Raw genomic sequence first — 20,279 nt, forward strand, 5'->3', positions numbered from 1 at the left:
AGTATTAATCAGGGCGACCATTAGATTCGAACCGTGGGCATCTGCAACAAGCGGTGAGTGCGCTACCGCCATGCCATGTCATGTTTCTAGTCACCCTTCCCCGTTTCGATGACGTTCGTGTACGTTATCAGCATTTCTTCCGATTCTGTTCCGATTACGTACGTTTACGTCATCGGAATCGATTCTGAATGGAATCGGAAGTAAAACTTCCATGCGGGAGGGCGTGTGGCACAGTTGGGCACCAGCTATCTTAGAGTGCGGTCGTGTCGCTACAGTTCTCTGCGGTGAGTACAGTACAATCTCTTTAAAAACAGCGTCGCTTCACCTCTCTAAATAAAACTAACGCCAACCGCTTGCACGTTCCAAGATTCAGCGGTGAACGGGACCCACCCTGCAACTTGCAGACGTCTTGGAATGGGAAAGGGTTAAAAACATGTGAAGTATTTGCCAGGTGTGCCCAAAGAGGGAGGGGAGGGCAAAGGGGGAATTTTGCCACAGGCACCACACAAAGAGGCCCCACAACCGACCTGATTTTTGCCAGCTTAATAAGGGCCACCCCACCCCCCCCACCCCCCCACCCCCCCCCCCACGTGACATTCTACCCAGGCTCTATCCGGCCTGGGGACACCAGCAACCTCTTGGCGGTCCTGGTCATTACAGTCACAAACATTTACACATTTGAACAATGGACATGTTAGGTCTTAATTCCTGTAATTTAGTCCTGCATGGTATTGTTTAGCTTCATTTAGCATATTATACCAAACACCTGCACAGTATATCTGCCAATGTAACCACAATGGTCTAATTCTAAAAACTGTTATTTATGTTATTCCGTCAAAAAGTTTGAGATGTTTAATATTTCTGTACCCTATGGTTAGCGTAAATGTTGTGAAATATTAATTGTGAATAGGGCATGAGGCTAATAGTCACGTGCTACGCTTTCTTTTGCACCTCACCGCTTGGGTCACGTTCTCAGTATTTTCTGCTTTCGGGCGGGGGCGAACTGGAATATCTGGCGAAAACTCACACGCCTGACGGTAAAACAACCAAATTTAGCTCGCATATAAACGACCTTTCTGTATTCTTAGTTCTTTCTGTAAAGTCACGTAGAAGGGAAATAATAAAATATTAAAAGTAAAACATAATAAAATTAAATTCTCACGACGTTTCGGCCACAACGCAAGCAGCCGTCCTCAGGTGAAGAAACAAAGCTATCGGAAAGACAGCGTCCTAATTAACACTGCTAAGCTTGGCAGCGTATTTTAAGCTGGGTGGGAGGAGGACGGCTGCTTACATTGTGGCCGCAACGTCGTGAGAATTTTATTGTTTTATTTGTATTATTTTATTATTTCCCTTCTACGTGACTTTACCGAAAGAACCAAGAAGATGAATCTCTGCAGTCACGAAAGCTTTAAATCGAAATTTGACCTTGCCGTCCTTCCTGCCATCCCACAGGTACAGTTACTTGCTGCTATGTGGCTGCTATGCATACGGTGTATCGTAACCATTACAAGGCAGAGGTGAAGAGGAAGCCCTTGAGTCTACATCTTCCCTCTCGTCTCATTCAGGGGAGCAGAATGAGATGAGAGCGGAGATGTAGACTGAGGCGAGTCCATGGAGGATCTTGAAGTTGGCGATTCAGTTTCTCACAACTTTGTCATGTTAAATTCCATCTTTATAGTCTTGTTTTTGAACCATTGTGCTTCGTGTACGAATGAAAAGTACTGTGCGATACTTAAAGGTTGCTCAGTTGCAGTTCACTCAACATAAGCCAGCTGCCACTAGGCGAGTAATCATAGTAACTGTACAATATATAACGCTCATAAAAAGCACACGCAAGTGACAGTTAAAGAAATGATCAATTCATCTAATTAACTACGGAAATGACGATGACGTCTTAAAACTACAGGAAACGTTTTAGAAAGCATTACTCTCATGAGTAGCGGCTACTTTATTTTACCATTTCATAATTGCCTCCGTGTTTCTGAACTATTGTTGATCCATAGACATTTTGTCAGGAAATCAAATCAAATGTTAACAACAAAACGAGCAATGCCCATCAACGATTCGACGATATTTCAGCAACACAGACATTCTACGTGACTTTACCGAAAGAACCAAGAAGATGAATCCCTGCAGTCACCAAAGCTTTAAATCGAAAGATACGACTATCATTGACCTCATATCGTACGACGTTGCCGAATTTTCTCTTTGGGGGGGAACGTTTCAATATCGCAGTGTATCCTTACCCCAAACAGCTCCCATGTCAAATCCGGTGTGAGCGGTGCTTCTTTGCCCGTTTTTGACTGCACATTACAGTTTTGCCCGACTTCGCTTGTGCGACCACGGGGGAGGTTGAGGGGGGCTCTAGGACGAGGGGGGCCCTATGACGAGGGCCGACGACCATCTACCACCCGCCGTACTGCGCGCTCGCACGGCCAATGTGGAGAGGGCTTCAGAGTGGGGAGGTGGTGGGTGGATCGGCCACTGAACGGCACGGAGGGAGTTTGTTCCCAGCAACTTGCGATTCTGAAAACACACCGGTTGAGAAGCACTGCTGTAGTAGACTGCAGAGCGGTGTTGTTCATTGCAAGGCCCGCTGGTCACTGGGGGGTCCTGGGTGGCCTTTTGTGCGGCCCCCGACAACACACAAATATGAAAACACCCTGCCCCGTTCATCGTGTTCCTGTTAAACACCCCCCAATGGTTTCAAACGTGTGGTGGCCCTCACACCGACGATGTCTTATCAGCGAAAGCGTGGCCTCTCCTCTGGAAACGAGTGAAGGACACTGACGTGGATGATTGCGCACTGGCCAGGGAAATGTTTCCAAGGGGCATTTAATCAAACGTGGAAGAACGATGTGTACATGCGGGCTACGTTTCCTCCATTCACGCCCCGACCACGGTTACAGCAGCACCGGTTTCGCGATAAATGAACAACACCGCAATTCTGAGATGTTATTGAAAAAAAATGTGTATAATGATGTAAAGTATTGACGATATCAATGCAATACGGGCACAGTGCCGAAACGTGGTACTGTACAGTATTACATTGGGACTTGGCAGTGCACCTATATGTGGATTAAACCACACGGATTTCACCATATGTTAGACAAATACTGAACAGCAATGCGTTGCTGTATTATTTATGAGGCCATCAATAACTGATGACCATCAATGAACTGTCATAATTCCACTGAGGAATGTGAGGCTTTAATAGCTCTCAATACAGGAAGCGCAGCATTGCACTGCGGTACCGTCAGAGTCAAACGTGTCGTTGCAATACACAAACAATCAGCCAGTAATGATGATCAAAACGATGGCCACTTTCTTTCCAATATAATTCCAGAACAAGGGCAATTATATTTCGATTTAAAGCTTTCGTGACTGCAGGGATTCATCTTCTTGGTTCTTTCGGTAAAGTCACGTAGAATGGAAATAATAAAAATATTTTATTTTATTTTATTATTTCCATTCTACGTTACTTTACCTAAAGAACCAAGAAGAAGGGCAATTATATTATCGTCCCGTATGCAAGCATCGATCTCAATGTATTGTTCTGCATATTTAAGGCGCTGCATTGTCACTGTAATCCACAATTACCTCGTGAAAATGTACACATCATCCTGATAAGAGTACATAACCGATGACTATCCATATAATTGGTTACGGCTTCACAATAAATGCGCACACTATCACTGCGATATCGGCATACAGTTTTACCGAACGAGCAATTTGTGTTATTAATCTATTACTTCTGCATTGCAGGTTTTTTTTCAACGTGTTAATAAGTGAACACTGAGGATTTACTCCGTGAGGTGTTGTTTAATTGTCCTTCGTACGGAGCTTGCGCGCTTTTGTTGCTATACCAAAATGTCAAATGGGTTTTGCGATACGCGGCTGGGGGTTACTATCGGTCACACGGGGAGGTTACTAGCAGTCAGCAGGAATCGATTCTTGACGACGATCGCGAATCGATTCTAGTCCATTGAACAACGCTGTTGCCGCAATTCGATTCGCGTGGGACGCGCAGAATCGGAATCGCTTCCGTTTGTAAGGTTGGCCATATCAATGATAACCGAATTTAATCAGAAATTTGATATTTCGGGGAAATGGAACAACATTTTTTGGGGGCCGGTTTAATAACTTAAACTACTCCTGCCACTATCCGTCCACCCAATCACTACAACTGGCCTTGTTTACATGAATATTTGTTGGGTGGGTGATTAATTTCAAATAAAGGATAATATTGACCGACGCACAAGAAAACGCATCGATTCGTATCTCGCACCTTCATTTAATAAAGGGCCCTCGATCAAAACCTCAATCCTGACGTCGCGTCCCCGTTGTCGCCTGTCATTACAAGATACAGTACGGCCTGACATCGACAATAACAGCAGAAGCCACGGAATGTCCAGCAAGGCTGCAGGTTATATTTGACCATACTTCACCACGGCTGGTCAGCCCGTGTTTGTATCGGGGAGGGGGGGGCATAGAAGTACAGCACAACGTGGATTTTGCTGCAACAGAATACAATTCAGAAGTGAAAAACTCAAACGTAACGTTTGTCTAAATGGAGACATCTGTGAAACTGCTGGAAGTAAATTTAAAAAAAAAATTCTAGATTTGAAGCTTTCGTGACTGCAAGGATTCATACTCTTAGTTCTTTCGGTAAAGTCACGTAGGTAAAAAATGAAATTAAAATTAATAAAAATAAAAAAATAAAAAATCACGACGTTTCGGAGGCAACACAAGTCTCCGGCTGTGACGGTCCCACCTGATGACGGAGACTTGTGTTGCCTCCGAAACGTCGTGATTTTTTATTTTATTTTTTTTAATTTTAATTTCATTTTTTTAAAAGAGCTTAATAGCTCATCGGATTCCTCGAGCTGAAATCAACATTTAGATTCTGAGAACTCTTATCCGCGACCCTATTACCTCCACCCTATATGGGAAGTGGTATATGCAGACTCCCGCGAAGAAGCCCTACTATCCGCATCCCCATTCTTCCAATAAATCCGCGATGATCTTTCCACGATTATTTCGTGTCGCAAATCGGTCACACGCCAAGCAACTAACCCCACACCCACCCCCCACCATCCATCTCCCCATTAGGGGCCATCCGTTTAGTGCATACGCATGGAAGGGGGTTAACCTAAATGCGTGTGTATGGGGGGGGGGGGTCTACTGACAATCTTCGTACGCATAGGAAACACGTGGGGGTAGTGAAGTCTCGATAATAATGTGTCTACATTGGCCTTCAAATAAGTTAGATCGCCCGGCGGTGGACTGTCTGCTTCAACACGTCAATATTATTGATCCTTTATCGTTTCTGCGTGAATTAAATATCGGCCGTTCTATAGGATTCGGGGGGGGCGGTCAAGTTTTGACATATATGTTGCGTACATACTAAATGGATGGGCCCTTTAATCCCCACGCACTTCCACACAATAATATGATCCGTGATGAAGGTCCCATCATCACATCACCGCGAATAAAATTAGAGCTCTGTGTAAGGTCTGGGTAAAGTTTCTTCGGAAAGAAGAAGCCTTCGAGCTGCGAGTGTGAACACGCAACACATCCTCTATAGACGGCGACACATTTGTTACCGAACAGCACGGTCGAGGGGGTGGTGGTGATAACACAGAGCTCTGGGGATAGCATCACCCATTGAAAATGACGCTGATGTTATAACCAGTGCAGTCACAACAACAACATCATCATCATGATGCCCTGACTGGTGAGCATGATGCCCTGACTGGTGAGCATTTTAAATTTCGTTGTACCGACTGGTGAGCATGATGCCCTGACTGGTGAGCATTTTTAATTTCGTTGTACTGGTGACAATGACAATAAACGATCTATCTATCTATCAATGTCCCTCCTCTTGTGTTGCCAACGCGTCTCTGTGCGCGTACGATTCTTACATAAGCTTAGCAAATCACATTCGCACGCAGCAAAGCAAACAAACCAACCAACGATTCGTGCGGATGTCGAGTTTGTCGCTTGCACGAGGCGATGGGAAAACATCGCTGCGGGCACGACACCGGCGGATGGATCAGCTGATGATGTCGAGACTGACGCTTGGACTGTAGCGATCGTGACAAGTTTTTGTTTTACACAATCGGAGCTCGCCTCCGTGCTTGCAACAATGTAGCGATTAAAGCCGCGAGAGAAGGTCAATGTTGTCTCCCACACCTATGCAGGATATACACACACACACAAGCGCTGCATTGTGTATACTGCATGCAGTCTACACACACGCGCACACTCGGAGAGATTTCCGCAAGGTGCTTCATGCTGCGCAGTTTGATAAAAACCGGGCACGGTGCACCGCTTCGCGCACACACAAAATGTACATATGGATCATTGCATATATCTATTGCAAGGTGTATAGTGTGTGTGTGTATCTACTGGGTGAATTGCAGGAGACGCACACCACGCCTGGTTTGTGTTGATTTGAGCAATGCGAAGGGATACAAACTTCCATGGTGGCAGAGAGTATAGCGAGTTGCACAAATATACTGAACGTGTAACTATATTGCCGTGTACAGAGTGAACAAGACGATGTTTAGAATGTGTGTGTATCGCAATCATTGCACAGCACACAGAATATCACAGACTCGGCAATTAATCATAACCGGTTTGTATATTGCAGTACTGTACTCTATACATATTATACTAGACACACCTACATCAGATCACATGTCGATTGTAAGCTTACCCGTATAACATAAAGGGTTTTGTTTGTTGGCAGCAGTGGTGCATGAGCACAAATAACAACAAACTCTACACATTCGTCATTCAATAACACTAGCCTATGGGCGAAACAACACACAAAATAGACGACGTTTCGGGCAACGACCCTTCATTTTAGCACACTTAAAAAAATCTACAACAAAAAACACATCGTGTACGTGCAGACATACAAACCACACGTGTGTGTGTGCTATGTAGTAGTGGCATAAACACACACACAGACAACACACACCTTGGCTATCTTGGAGGAGAACGCAGCAGTGAGGCAAGCCATACGTGGGAAGAGAGCCCACGGCCACACCGAAACACGGGAGAGTCGCTGCTGCTGCTCTCAGCTGCTCTCAGCGACAACAACAGCCAGCAATGACACAGCCTCTAACAACAATGAATAGAGAGAGAGAAAGAGTGTGTGTGTGTGGGAGGAGAGAGAATTAAATGATGATGGCATCTGCTGACTGGCCCGGATGCAGCAGCAGGGCAGGTGGCAGCACAATGCGCGCTTAGCCGGCAGCAGGAGCAGACGACGCTGCTGATGCTGGTGGTGGTGCTGCTGCCCGCATCACGTGGCCACGCAGAGACTGCCCCCCCCCCCATTCAGTGGTCGGGACAGAAGTTGTTTATGCTGCTGTTGTTGTTGTTGATGGTGGTGGTGGTAAACAACCCAAGCAAAAAGCTTACACGGATCCCGAGTAGTTCATTGGTGGGAAGTGGTGGTGGTGGGTGGGGAATTCGTGACAAATATCAAATAGATTTAACTACACTTATTTGACCAATCTTATTTATTATTTGACAGACAACTATTACAGGTGTACCATGTTTACCATGTTTAGTTGTCACAAACCATAACAAAGGCTCACCCTCTTAAGCCTCACCTTACCATATGAATAAAAAGTGTGCTGTACTTGGCCCTTCCCCCCTCTCCAACCATTATATATACGAAGTGGTAGCTCCTGCAATCTCTCATTTACTTGATACAGCTGTCGTGGCTGTGACAGTTCCACCTGAAGACGGAAGCTTGTGTTGCCTCCGAAACGTCGTGATTTTTATTTATTTTACTTTTATTAATTTTAATGTTTTTACCTACGTGACTTTACCGAAAAAACCTAAGAATATAAATATCAAATAAGTGTGCGGAGTGAAAAATAAACCCGTGTTGATTAACATGAGCTGCATTCGTTAACATAGAGACTATTCATATTTTGTATTTATTGTTGATGTCTCCTTCTGTTATCTCACCAGGATGTTATACATTCACATTGGGAGGGTGAAGGGTGGTGGGCCGTGGAGTGCGCAAATTTTTTAATGATTCGAACCCCCCCCCCCCCCCCATGGGGTAATCCACAACCCCACTAACGGTGGTGGTTTTGGTGGTGGTGAAGTGGTGAACTCCCCAAGCGAGTATAACTCGCCACAATTCGGGAAGCGTTTGGAGATCATTAAAGAGCGCGTGAGACGTGGTGATTGAGAGCGATTGTGCGTGTCAGAGAAGTTGCATCTGGTCTGGGGCTTATATTCTTAGGTTTTTTTCGGTAAAGTCACATAGGTAAAATTTTAAAATTAATTAAAGTAAAATAAAATTCACGACGTTTAATTTTAATTTTTTTACTTTACGTGACTTTACCGAAAAAACCTAAGAATATGAATCCTTGCAGTCACGAAAGCTTCAAATCTAGAATTGGTCTGGGACTCACGCAAACGGTGTGAATGTGATTGACGACGATAACGGCGTGAAATCATTGATGAAAGCGTGAACGCTGTTCAGGGAATTGATGCCGGTGTGAAGTCAGGGTTATGTTATGAACGTGTAAGTGACGGTGTATATGATAGCAGAGGTAACGATGAGTGGATGCTGGCATGCTGCTGATATATTAAGGTGGTGCTAGTAGGAGATAGCATCTTCTCGCCGTGCTTGCGTGGATTTTTCTCCTGGTCCTCTGGTTTTCCACATTTAGAAACAAGCGTTTAGATTATATTTGACTGCTATACATTTCCACGTAATAAGCCACTTCTTCTTGGTTCTTTCGGTAAAGTCACGTAGAAGGGAAATAATAAAATAATTAAAATAAAACATAATAAAATAATTAAAATAAAACATTATAAAATTATTATCACAGGTCTGTTCTTCACCTGAGGACGGCTGCTTGCGTTGTGGCCGAAACGTCGTGAGAATTGTATTTTATCGGTTTATTTTTATTATTTTATTATTTCCCTTCTACGTGACATTACCGAAAGAACCAAGAAGATGAATCCCTGCAGTCACGAAAGCTTTAAATCGAAATATAAGCCACTTCGTTGAGCTATCATTTGTGATAGCCAGATCGTTTGAGCTATATAGCTCAATAGGCCTTCCCTAGTAAAACACATATCTTACAAAAATTAAGTTCAGGAGATAGGAGAACAGATGTAGAGTTGTGAGTTGGTGAGTGCCATTGTTCTCGATGTGATGAAGAGAGCGCCTCCCGTGGTGATGCTCACATCGGTGATGGTCGTGAGTCGGACTAAGATGCACCCATCCCCCCACTCCCCAAACACGTGTCAATAAAGTTGTACAAATGTAGTCACACGAGCACCTACCGGATTCTAAGAAGGTTAACCCCAAACTTTTGGTTTAAAAATACCGGGTGAAAATTCTGCTTCGTAAGGGGCCGTCCATTAATGACGATTTTTGACCCCCCCTCCCTTCGTCACACGGCGCCACAAAAAGTCAGACCCCCCCCCCCCTCAAATATGACGTCACAAAGCTCTGCACCCCCCCCCAAAAAAAAACATGCTTCAAATCGCTTTAAACTATTGTCATTGTAGTGCGTATTTAATGTGGCGCTGCACTCTGATGTTGTAGGAGAAAACATTTATCAAAAGTATATTTAATTAAGTAGAACGTGTTGTCTATATTTATTTAAAGTTGCGCATTTTGATGTGACGTCACATTTCTCAAACCCCCCCCCCTCGTCACACATCGTCACAAATGTCTGACCCCCCCCCCCCCCAGGTACGTGACGTCATTTATGGACGGCCTCGAACCCGTAGAATAGGGTATAATAGCTGTTTGTCGTCGCTACGTGACACTTTGTCTACTATACAGCTCAGTGTGACTCCGAACCAGCAACACACACACTGCTCACCTTCATGTTCCCCCGACGTAAGGAGATGAAGGCACAGCCCCTGCAAGTGCTTGCTCGCGTAGCAGTTTGGAAAAGGTGCAGGACCTCCTCCGGAGCAACGAATCGAGCTCTTCCACGCTGGAACACGTGGGAGTTACCCACACTTCACCCCCACCACACGCGGGCCTGCCGATGGACTATGATTGTGCCCGTGTATGCGGTACTGCTGGTAGACAGAGGTGGGGTCATTTAAGGCACTTTCAGCATTGTTTAAAAAGCCACATCGGGAAGCATCAAGTAAATTGTAGGTTACATGTTCTATTCAAGACGAGACAGACACGCACTGAAGGCTCGTCAGAAGAGACGCAGTCCCAAATAGAAGGCAATAGTAGTGTCATATGTACAGCACGTTATGTGTCCACTGCTGGATGAAATCCTACCCACCCCTTTCGTTATGGAGTTTATTTGAACATACTTCGCCGTACTGGTCAGTGCGGGTTGGTGAAGTGGGAGCCCAGAACGGGGTCACATATCACTCGCCATGGCTGAGAATCGAACTTAGGTCGTTCGGTTCATGGTGCAGAGCGCTAACTACTGCGCCACCGCTCCACCCGACATTCTCAAATCGAATGCGTAAACAAACAAAAAATGTAATGTTGAACAATAGGAATCTAGCGATCCAAAGAGACCACTTTTGGATGACTCATCTGCAAATGAGCACGGATGAAAGGCTCAAACTTATTCTCGGTTAAGCAGAACTAACATGATGCATTGATGCATGGGTAACCGGACGAGTGGTGTCTAGTGCAGATGAAAGAGGAAGAATCGGTACACAGTGATTCTGGGTAAAAGACATCACTTAAAAGTGTAGCTATCACACTTCTTCAACGGAGCACTGCCTTTGCTGCGGCAAAGAAGCGCTGTGTGCCTTCTCGACCTGAGTAGCTGTGCTCGATAGGGAGATTAATAGCAGTCCGGCCTGGTGAAGTATGGTAAACGTAAAAATCCCTTGCTCCAAATGAATAACCTACCCCCAAAAAGCGTGACAATTTCCAACCTCTACTACTGCAGCCCATTAATTCTAGATTTGAAGCTTTCGTGACTGCAAGGATTCATACTCTTAGGTTTTTTCGGTAAAGTCACGTAGGTAAAAAATTTAATTAAATTAAAATTAATAAAAGTAAAATAAAAAATCACGACGTTTCGGAGGCAACACAAGCTTCCGTCTTCAGGTGGAACCGTCACATCACGATTGCTGTTTCAAGTAACTGCAGTCCATGTGTGAGCACAGGTGGCACCCCTTGCAGAGGTGGCGTGTACTCGCATCGTTCGCCCACGGTACCAGCGGAACCCCTGCTGTCTCGCAGCGTGACAGACCAATTGTCTGGGATGGCCTTGACTGAATCTGTCCTGTTGTTTTTGAGACGGGACGGGCGGTCCTTCGGCGAGATCTCATGAATAGTGCATGAAGTGTCCTTGCCTTCTGATCGGGCCATCTGGCGGCCTCTGATGAAGACTGAATGACGCCCGTTCTGCGTTCCTCTGCCTGGCTCTCTTTTCCCCCCTTCAGACGCTTGCAAAACAACGCTCGCCCCCACAACCCTCTCACCCTGAACAAGACACACACACCTCCCTCCAGTCTCCATTCATCTCTCCAAAAGCGGCATCTGCTGTCGTCTCAGCCTCCTCCCACAGCTCTATGTTTGTTTTTGTTTTAATAGAATTCACCACGTCGTTAGTCCCTCCTGGCATTTTAAACGTAACTTCCTGTGCACATTTTAAGGACGCTATCAGTGAATTAAATATCTGAGTCAATTGTCTGTATACCACTGATATTACCCTGTTAACACTATTTAAAACTATTTTTTTTATTTTTTCAGGTAAGGCCCACTGAGCTACATAGCTCTTTTTCAGAAGCGACCTGGCCACAAATGACAGCTCAACGAAGTGGCTTATCGCGTAGAAATCTTTTGCAGCCAAATACTACAAACGCATGTTTCCAAATGTGAAGGTCGAAACCGAAGAATCCAGAGAAAAATAACACGCGACCACGGGGAGAAAAAGACATGCAAACTCCAAATATACAGCAGCAGGCGTCGTGGTCGGGATCGAACCCACGACCATCCTGTATTCCAGGCGAGGTAGTTAACATCTCACCACCGTCGCGCCCCATTATTACCATGCTACCCACAGTGGTGCAATAGTTATCGCCGCTGAACTTTCACAAAATCCAGAGGTCGCCGGTTCAATCCCATCTCACCGGCAGGGAATTTGAGACAATGGTGCAAGTTTGTCAAGTCGCCCCTGCCCCGTGCCTCTGTCCACCCAGCAGTGGACACGGCGACGCGATAATGTGTCCACTGGCAGGTCGCGTGTGATGGGGTAAAGTGTGGGTGACTCCCGACTCTTCCACACATCTGAAGAAAGCAGCAGCAGCAGCAGCAGCAGCTAAAGGAAACAACAACAACAAAAACCTCCTTTACAAGCTGGCTGCTTCATCGTGGCGCTCGCGAGCAGCTCGACTTGACGATCGCTCTCTGCTGCTCAGCGGCAGAGTACTCCAAAGAGGGAACACATCCCCCCCAATATTCAAATATGCTCAAAATGTCCCCCCAATATATCGCTATAAAGTAGATTTCTGTTTATATGATTGTGGTTATGGTTGTACTTTATTAATCCCTAATCTCTGCCATTGCATACAATGAAACAAGAAAAGGTAAAAAAAAACAGAGCAATGTAATACAATACACTATTAGACATTATTGTAAAAAATAAATGAAAAGTCCATCCTATTTGTTAGTGATTTTTTAAATATTTTAGGCAGGAAATTAACTTTCAAATTTAGACATTTTTCTGGTGGGGGGGGGGGGTCAGACCCCCTGGAAGATTTGGTCCCCCCCAATGTTGACTCCATGGCTACGGCCATGCTTCACCACCACTATCATCATCTCGAGAACCTTTCGGCCGAGCCCTCCTCACGACTTCCAGTCCTAAGCAGCACTCCTTCGACGGGAAGTTGCAACTTGCCAGCTACTCGGAGACGGACGCCACCCCATGGCGTTGCTTGTGGTGCAAGCTTCATGGTGCACCATAAATGGCATCCACGGCACAACCCATGGCAGGAGATGCGGATACCTCGATGAGCAAATGGAAAATAAACAAGTTTAACACGTAGCTGGCTTTCGCGACCAATGTTATTCATAATAAAGGGTTTTTGGTTAGATCGCGTTATTTGTAAATGTGTCGTAACCCTCCACCACCCGACACAGCCAATTAGTAAGGGGTTTGTCGCCTAAACAAAACACCAATTAGTTGACTACTTCTGCCGACCGGTGTGTTGGAGAGTAAATCCACAACATTTACAAATATAACCGTCCTCCACAGGACACAGGAAATTTACAATTGTAAATGTTGTGGATTTACTCTCCAACACACCGGTGGGCTGAAGTAGTCAACTAATTGGTGTTTTGTTTACGTGACAAACCCCTTACCAATTGGCTGTGCCGGGTGGTGGAGGGTTACGACACATTTATATTCTTGGTTCTTTCGGTAAAGTCACGTAGAAGGAAAATAATAAAAAATAAAACATAATAAAATAATTCTCACGATGTTTCGGCCACAACGCAAGCAGCCGTCTTCAGGTGGAGAACAGGTCTGTCGAGAAGGCAGAGTTTAATCGAAATTTGACGCATTTATACTTAAGCGATCCAACCCAAAACCCTTTATTATTGAAAATAAAGAAATACAAGCTCTCCATCGGTGTGCTGCTGTGGTCATCCAGAACGGACCGCACGGCATGTTGACGACGCAATGTCCGATCCGCAAATGCGAAGGCGACGTGACAGAGACGACACAATCCACTGCTCCCCACGCGGCCGTCTTGGGCTTGACCACGTGGTGCACGTGACATCGTAGACGTGGCTCTGGCATCTACATCGGCCGTACAGCATGGGGGGCAGAGGGTGCCTTGCCCCCCCCCCCCCACAACCACCACCTCCCGTTGCCAAAGCTACAAATTGGACCCCCCTTGACAACCACCATGAGAATATGCTTTCAACAACAGTGTAAAATAAAATTTATTTTGCGAAGATGGAGCACCCCTACAGCGCTAAATGTTCGAGACCGTGAGCGTAACGACGATGTGATGAGACAAGAGGAGCCGCGATGGACAATAGCCTCTAGTCGAGGATGCGACCGTGCGAGACAAATCAAATGTCGGGGGCCCCACCTGACCCATTGCCGCACCCCCCTTGAGCCGATCAAATGTGGCGTTACTCCGCCACTGAGAAAGACGCAAAACGCCAAGCCCGAGGCTGCCCGCTCGCTCCACACGAGCACCTCCGACATCCACCCTTTTGCCGCGCGACATTCAATTCATTCTCGACGTGCCAGGCGGAGACTGGCCTGACGGACAGGAACGGCGGGCAACCTTTTGCGCACCAAACCGGTTCCTTATCGCAGATCCTCCAGCGGGTTCAAAACCCACCCTGGCTTCAACCTGCCACGCCACGCTTGACCAGGTGCCGGCTCTCTCTATCTCTCTCGCTTCCAGCCAGCCTCCACCCGCCTGGGGGGTTGACTCAATGACAGGCAGCCGTGGTGCTGTAACAAAGAAACGTCGCGCGTGCTGCGGTTATTGTTGGTGACCGTCCACGGACCCTACAGAGTTCGTTGTGGCGGGTGTCACGAGAACTCGCACGCGGGCAGCCGATCACGCTGTCGCAAAGGCTCGGCGATGAGAGGCACCTGGCCGAGTGAAAACCCTCTCCCGAGACGTCTCCGCCGGCGTGGAAGAGTAGGCCAAACACCCCGTAGAGCTCCCCTCTTGGGGGAGGCGTTTTCAGCCTGCAGTGGCGAAATCAGGCAATTGCAGGGCTGCACCTTTGCGTTGTATGAAAGCTGCCCTCTGCAGTAACTGGTGTTGTCATTGCTGTACTGTACATGTGAGTGGCATAGATATGAACTTCACTTGATAGTACTGTCATTGTGTGTTTATTGACTGAATGCGCCTGGATGTACAGCAGTGACACAACCGTCTCGGGCACTGCTCTGTCAAGCTGGTGGCCCGAGTTCTATTCGCGGCCACAGTGAACGCCAGCGGAGAGTCACTGACATCTGAGCTCGTATCGTCTACCCACTTCATGAACCTTAACTGACCAGTTTGGTGAGGTATGGTCAAACAACCCCACGTGACTGGCATGTTGTAGGGAGGCCTTCATTCAGCCAGTGCATGGGAAAAATATGGTTGCAAATTTGTATTATCTTATTTTTTAAATGTGAAAATCAATCTTGATGTGAAGCTTTCGTGACTGCAGTAATCTATACTCTTTGGTTCTTTCGGTAAAGTCACGTAGGTGAATTTTTCATTCAGACTCTGCCTTCTCGACAGACCTGTTCTCCACCTGAAGACGGCTGCTTGCGTTGTGGCCGAAACGTCGTGGGAATTATTTTGTTATGTTTTATTTGTATTACTTTATTACTTCCCTTTTACGTGACTTTACCGAAAGAACCAAGAAGATCACGTAGGTGACTTGGTTAATGGTCATGAGTAATCTAATGCTTTGGAGGCAATGGTTGGTGGATCGTAGATGTTGGCTACGTACTGTTACAATTTTTTTAACATACATACATTTAATATATTTATGCGATCTAGCCCAAAAAAACCTTTATTATGGATATTGGTCGCGAAAGCCTAAACCATCCACACGTGCGAAGCTGCCTTGCCTGCAAGGCTACAAACTGGCTAAGGGATTGCAGTACAGTAAATGGGTTTGTGACCAGCCCGTGCAGGCGTTTGAGTGCCATCCCATCCTGTGCGTTTGTTTTCTTTCTACACTTTCGTTTTCTCCCTCGTAAAAACACACGCACAAAAGCACCCTCTTAAACTGAATTTAATTCTGCCAAACATCGCAGAACCCATACTCTTTGTTTTTTTCGGTAAAGTCACGTAGGTAAAAAATATAAAATAAATGAAAAATTAAAACAAATAAATTAAATCACAACGCTTCCGAAACGTCGTGATTTAATTTATTTGTTTTATTTTTTTATTTTATATTTTTTACATACGTGACTTTACCGAAAAAAACAAAGAGTATGGATCCTTGCAGTCACGAAAACTTCAAATCTAGAATCGCAGAACCCTCCTGAAAATAGCCAGATGAGATGATGTGGCTACACCTTACATACATATACTGTATAACATAACTAGTACTTATTTTAAAAAAATAGCTTCGTACAAAAACATTTACCATTACCGCAGGGAAAGCACTTCATTGGAAATGTCACAAAAGGTTTTTGTTTTTTTACACAAACCGCTTGTGAACGGAAATTCAGACGTCGTAATTATCAGAACTGGAACGAACTTGAAGGGAAACATGCAGCTGGGATATTCTCGACAACGAGCCTCCCAGAGGAACCACACACAATGGGATGGCAGGACCCCCTTTGGCCAAACCTTTTATCCGTGTCCAGATCTAGTGGGGTCCCGACGGACGAGGTGGTCTCTGCAGGGTCAGGCTGCTTTCTTCTCACCCAGGGGGCTTACCTGGCCTCTTGGGTCTCCCCCAGTGACAGCTTTGGCTCGGTCAGTTGTCTCCAACGCTAGTTTTTATTACCGCCTACCCCCTTACGAGACATACAATTTATTCATCGCGCAGAGCCGGCGAAGGACAGCTGCGCCAAACGTGTGACGTCTTGTGACAGCATTCGCACAAACTGCTCGTGCTGCCATACACCGGCGTCTCGAACGATTTGTTTGAGCCACATATCACGGGGAGACAACCGCTCCTTTGAGAGTCGCAGTTCTCACTTGGAGCGTCAACTGAAGTGAGCGCAATTTGCTGCAGGAGTTTGCGCATCAAGACGGGGCGACGGTGTCCACAAAGTGGCATCCATCTGCCTTACGAACTAAGCTCTCAGTCGCTCGGAGACATGTCAACTAACCACGAAGCTCTATTAGCAATTTAGTTTTTTTTATTTAACAAGCTATTTTTTTTATTGTTGTTATTTTTCATACTGGGACATTCAATACAATGCACGCATTTATTTTAATGGCATTTATTCAAATGTTCGATTTTAACTTGAACAGAAAGGTCACAGCTGGAGACCAAAGCCCCAGAGCAGGGGTCGGCAACCAAAATAACAAGAAGAGCCATTTCTTTCCAATTCGGTACAAAATTCAGTATTTCAAGAGCCGCAATGCATCTGAGTACATACTGTACATACGTACTCATCGTCAAGAAGCAGCCCGTAAAGAGCCGCATGCGGCTCCGGAGCCGTAGGTTGCCGACCCCTGCCCCAGAGGAATGCTGTAAAGGTCTCGACCTCCCACACCTCTGGAGGTCGATCCACGTGGTAAGCATTGGCCACGAAAAAAATCAACACTCCTGTTCATTTTTACTCAAACGTGGCAATTTTATTGCGTGAAGTGTATCGCTTAAAATTATTCAATTAAAACATCGTTCCTGCACGCATCGTGTTCTCGATAATAATTATAAGACGTAAAATTTCGATTTAAAGCTTTCGTGACTGCAGGGATTCATCTTCTTGGTTTTTTCGGTAAAGTCACGTAGAAGGGAAATAATAAAATAATAAAAATAAAACAATAAAATAATAATTATTATTTTATTACTTTTATTTTTTATAATAATTATTTTATTATGTGTTATTTTTATTATTGTATTACTTCCCTTCTACGTGACTTTACCGAAAAAACCAAAAAGAATTATAAGACGCTCAGGAAATGTTTAAATCATGCGCCCGAGCGTCAATAAAGTTATACAAAATCTGGGCACACGCCCTTCGGAGTATTAGATTGCTTAAAAATACCGGGCGCGGGGAAGGCGTCTTATAATCCGGAGCATACCGTATTTACATTGATTATTTAATGTTGCTATTGTATGTTTGGGCTGCTCACTTTCTTTCACGGTTGTTTTGAACCATCATTTGTCTCGGTCTCTCTCTCTGTCTCAGTGGGCTCTCTCTCCCCCTTGTGGACTCAAGTTGTACTGCACTCCTGATTTTACCCACACCACTGCCCTGCCGTGCCAAATTTCACTCTAATATACAGCCAAGGCTTCATTTCGCATGAGATAATTTCCGGAACGACGCTAGGCTGGCTTGCAGGTGGGATTACCGGCGTAAGGCACTACCACTAGAGTGCACTCAGCCATAATAATCATACATTACTGTACCCTATGGTGCAGTGCGCTCACAACTGCACATAGATGATGAATTGCTGTGCAGATCGCTTTAAAGTAGTTTCTACTGTGAGCAACCGGTTGCGTAATAGGCAGCAACTCTAAGCGATTCAGTTGCATGCAACCAAAGTTGCACAGCTGGTGTGGACCCAGGTGAAGAGAGACTTGTGGACAGGGAGTTATGGCGGCGGGGGAGGGTTTCTTTACAGCCTCGCCGTCTCAGTCGCTGAGTGGGCCAGACGATTATTGATTGCAAGCAGTAAAATGTCAGGTGCACTTTGAAACGCGTATTATTGAATTCGTGGATTGACAAAACAAACACATTTTGGGGGGGCAGGTTTCCATTCGATGGGGGGATGCTGCCCCGGTGAAGCGGTCGGCACAATGGATTTGCAAGCCGGAGGTCACCACTCTCCAGCCAGCAGCGTGAACAGGTTGCACCGCAGTTAGTCGATGCCGGGAGGGTCGCGTGTGGATAGGGTTAAATGTGGTCAAAAGATGCGCCTCGAGATGTGGTTCTTATGCAGCTTTCTCTCGTGCGGTGGTTCCTAACCTCCTGGGGATGTCACGGCACCTCATGGGGGAGCGAGATGCCCTTTCTGGGGGTGCGAGACATGGCTACATTTTTTTATATTTACGGTAAATTATCGAAAGACAAATTAAGCAAGGACACGTAAGTACAACTACTTTGTTTCATCAAACCCTCTATGTAGTTATTAACATTATGATTGGCAGTGGCATAAAACGCGTGTCTACAAGGACACTCGATTGATTTTGATAACTAGTTACTACTGGCCAAGACTAATTAATTATAGAATCAAGATTAATGATATAATCTATGGAAATTGAGAGAAATAAAAAATAACTTTAACCGTTCGGATAGCTACAGAATTAGTGCTGCTTGGAAGCGAATCATCAAATAATGAATTGTTTAAATGCATGCCTATACAGGTCACCATACTTCAATAGGGATTACCGTTTAAAAATAACAGGCACGGCTATTTTAGTGCACACAATCGACAGAAGAGGTACAAGAACAATCGGCTTGCATAATGCGCATGCATAATGTTCGTTGATTACCATATACATAACCCAACCGGCAATGGATGCCCATTGTCATTTATATACATTCATTAATCCCCCCCCCCCCCCCACTTCGCTCAAGAAGGGCTCACAAGTGATGCCATCACATCTACCACTCTATTTAAGGAACGAAACAGGAGGATTTCTCCACAAATCTGGCTGTCGCCTGATGAAGCTGGTTGTAATTACTGGCGAAACGTCGTTCTCAGATTGTAAGTGTTGTGGCTTGGCTCTCCAACACACCGGTGTGCTGTACTAGTGACGAATTGGCACGTTCTGTTTACGTGACAACCCTCACAAGTTGGTTGTGTCGGGTGATGGCGGTTTTAACGACACAGTTATATATTTACGCGATCTAACCCCAAAAAAAACCTGAATTACACCTTATATGCTCCAAGCATGGTGCTGTTTCATTCAGACGCTGTCTCCCCGACAGACCTGGTTTTCACCTGAAGACGGCTGCTTGCGTTGTGGCCGAAACGTCGTGAGAATTATTTTATTATGTTTTATTTTTATTATTTTATTACTTCCCTTCTACGTGACTTTACCGAAAGAACCAAGAAGATGAATCCCTGCAGTCACGAAAGCTTTAAATTGAAATTTATACCTTTTGATTTAACTTTTTTACTGGAGACCCAAAGACATCCCACACCTATAGCCAAAGTGTAACTCTGCCATGCTATGTACACATTACCAAGCTGCAGTGTGTACACATTTTTGACTACGTACGGTGCAAAAGAAATGCATAGTCACTCACAAACATTTAACACGGATATCTAATGGTCTCGGTGATGATTCTGAGGTGGTTGTTGTTGTTGTTGGCAGCGTTGCTCAACTCGCCCGTTGACCTTGCCTCGTGTTGACCCTCGTGTGAAGGTTAAAAGGGAGGTCGTCTCACACACATTCTGCCCGTGGTGGTGGTGGGATGCAATTAGCGCGACGGGGGCAGAGGCCACCCCAGACACTTTCAAAAGTGAACGCTGCCCTGCTGTTGTTTGTGCGACGGTACAAACGCCGATTGTCTCGTTTCGCTTCGTACACATCTGAGGACGCATCGTGCTCGAGAGAGAAGCCGCGCACGCGTGAGTCTTCATCATCAGCTGCCCTGCTCAATCCACTGCTGCATGAAGTCCTCCGC

The 20,279-nt window shown here is 45.5% G+C and overlaps 1 protein-coding gene across 1 annotated transcript in view; it reads right to left on the minus strand.

Moving 5' to 3' along the window:
• The window catches only part of ABCG4 (ATP binding cassette subfamily G member 4), a 78,642-nt gene extending 71,431 nt beyond the window's left edge, over positions 1 to 7,211 (minus strand). Inside the window, 1 exon segment of the mRNA XM_061550798.1 lies at positions 6,992 to 7,211. Within this exon segment, the coding sequence (XP_061406782.1) occupies positions 6,992 to 7,033 (42 nt within the window). The 5' untranslated portion in view covers positions 7,034 to 7,211.
• Positions 7,212 to 20,279: the final 13,068 nt, after the last annotated feature.

This window comes from Lethenteron reissneri, chromosome 13 (assembly GCF_015708825.2).
Source record: "Lethenteron reissneri isolate LAM-NWPU_2019-01 chromosome 13, ASM1570882v1, whole genome shotgun sequence".
In the NCBI taxonomy this organism is placed as follows: domain Eukaryota; kingdom Metazoa; phylum Chordata; class Hyperoartia; order Petromyzontiformes; family Petromyzontidae; genus Lethenteron; species Lethenteron reissneri.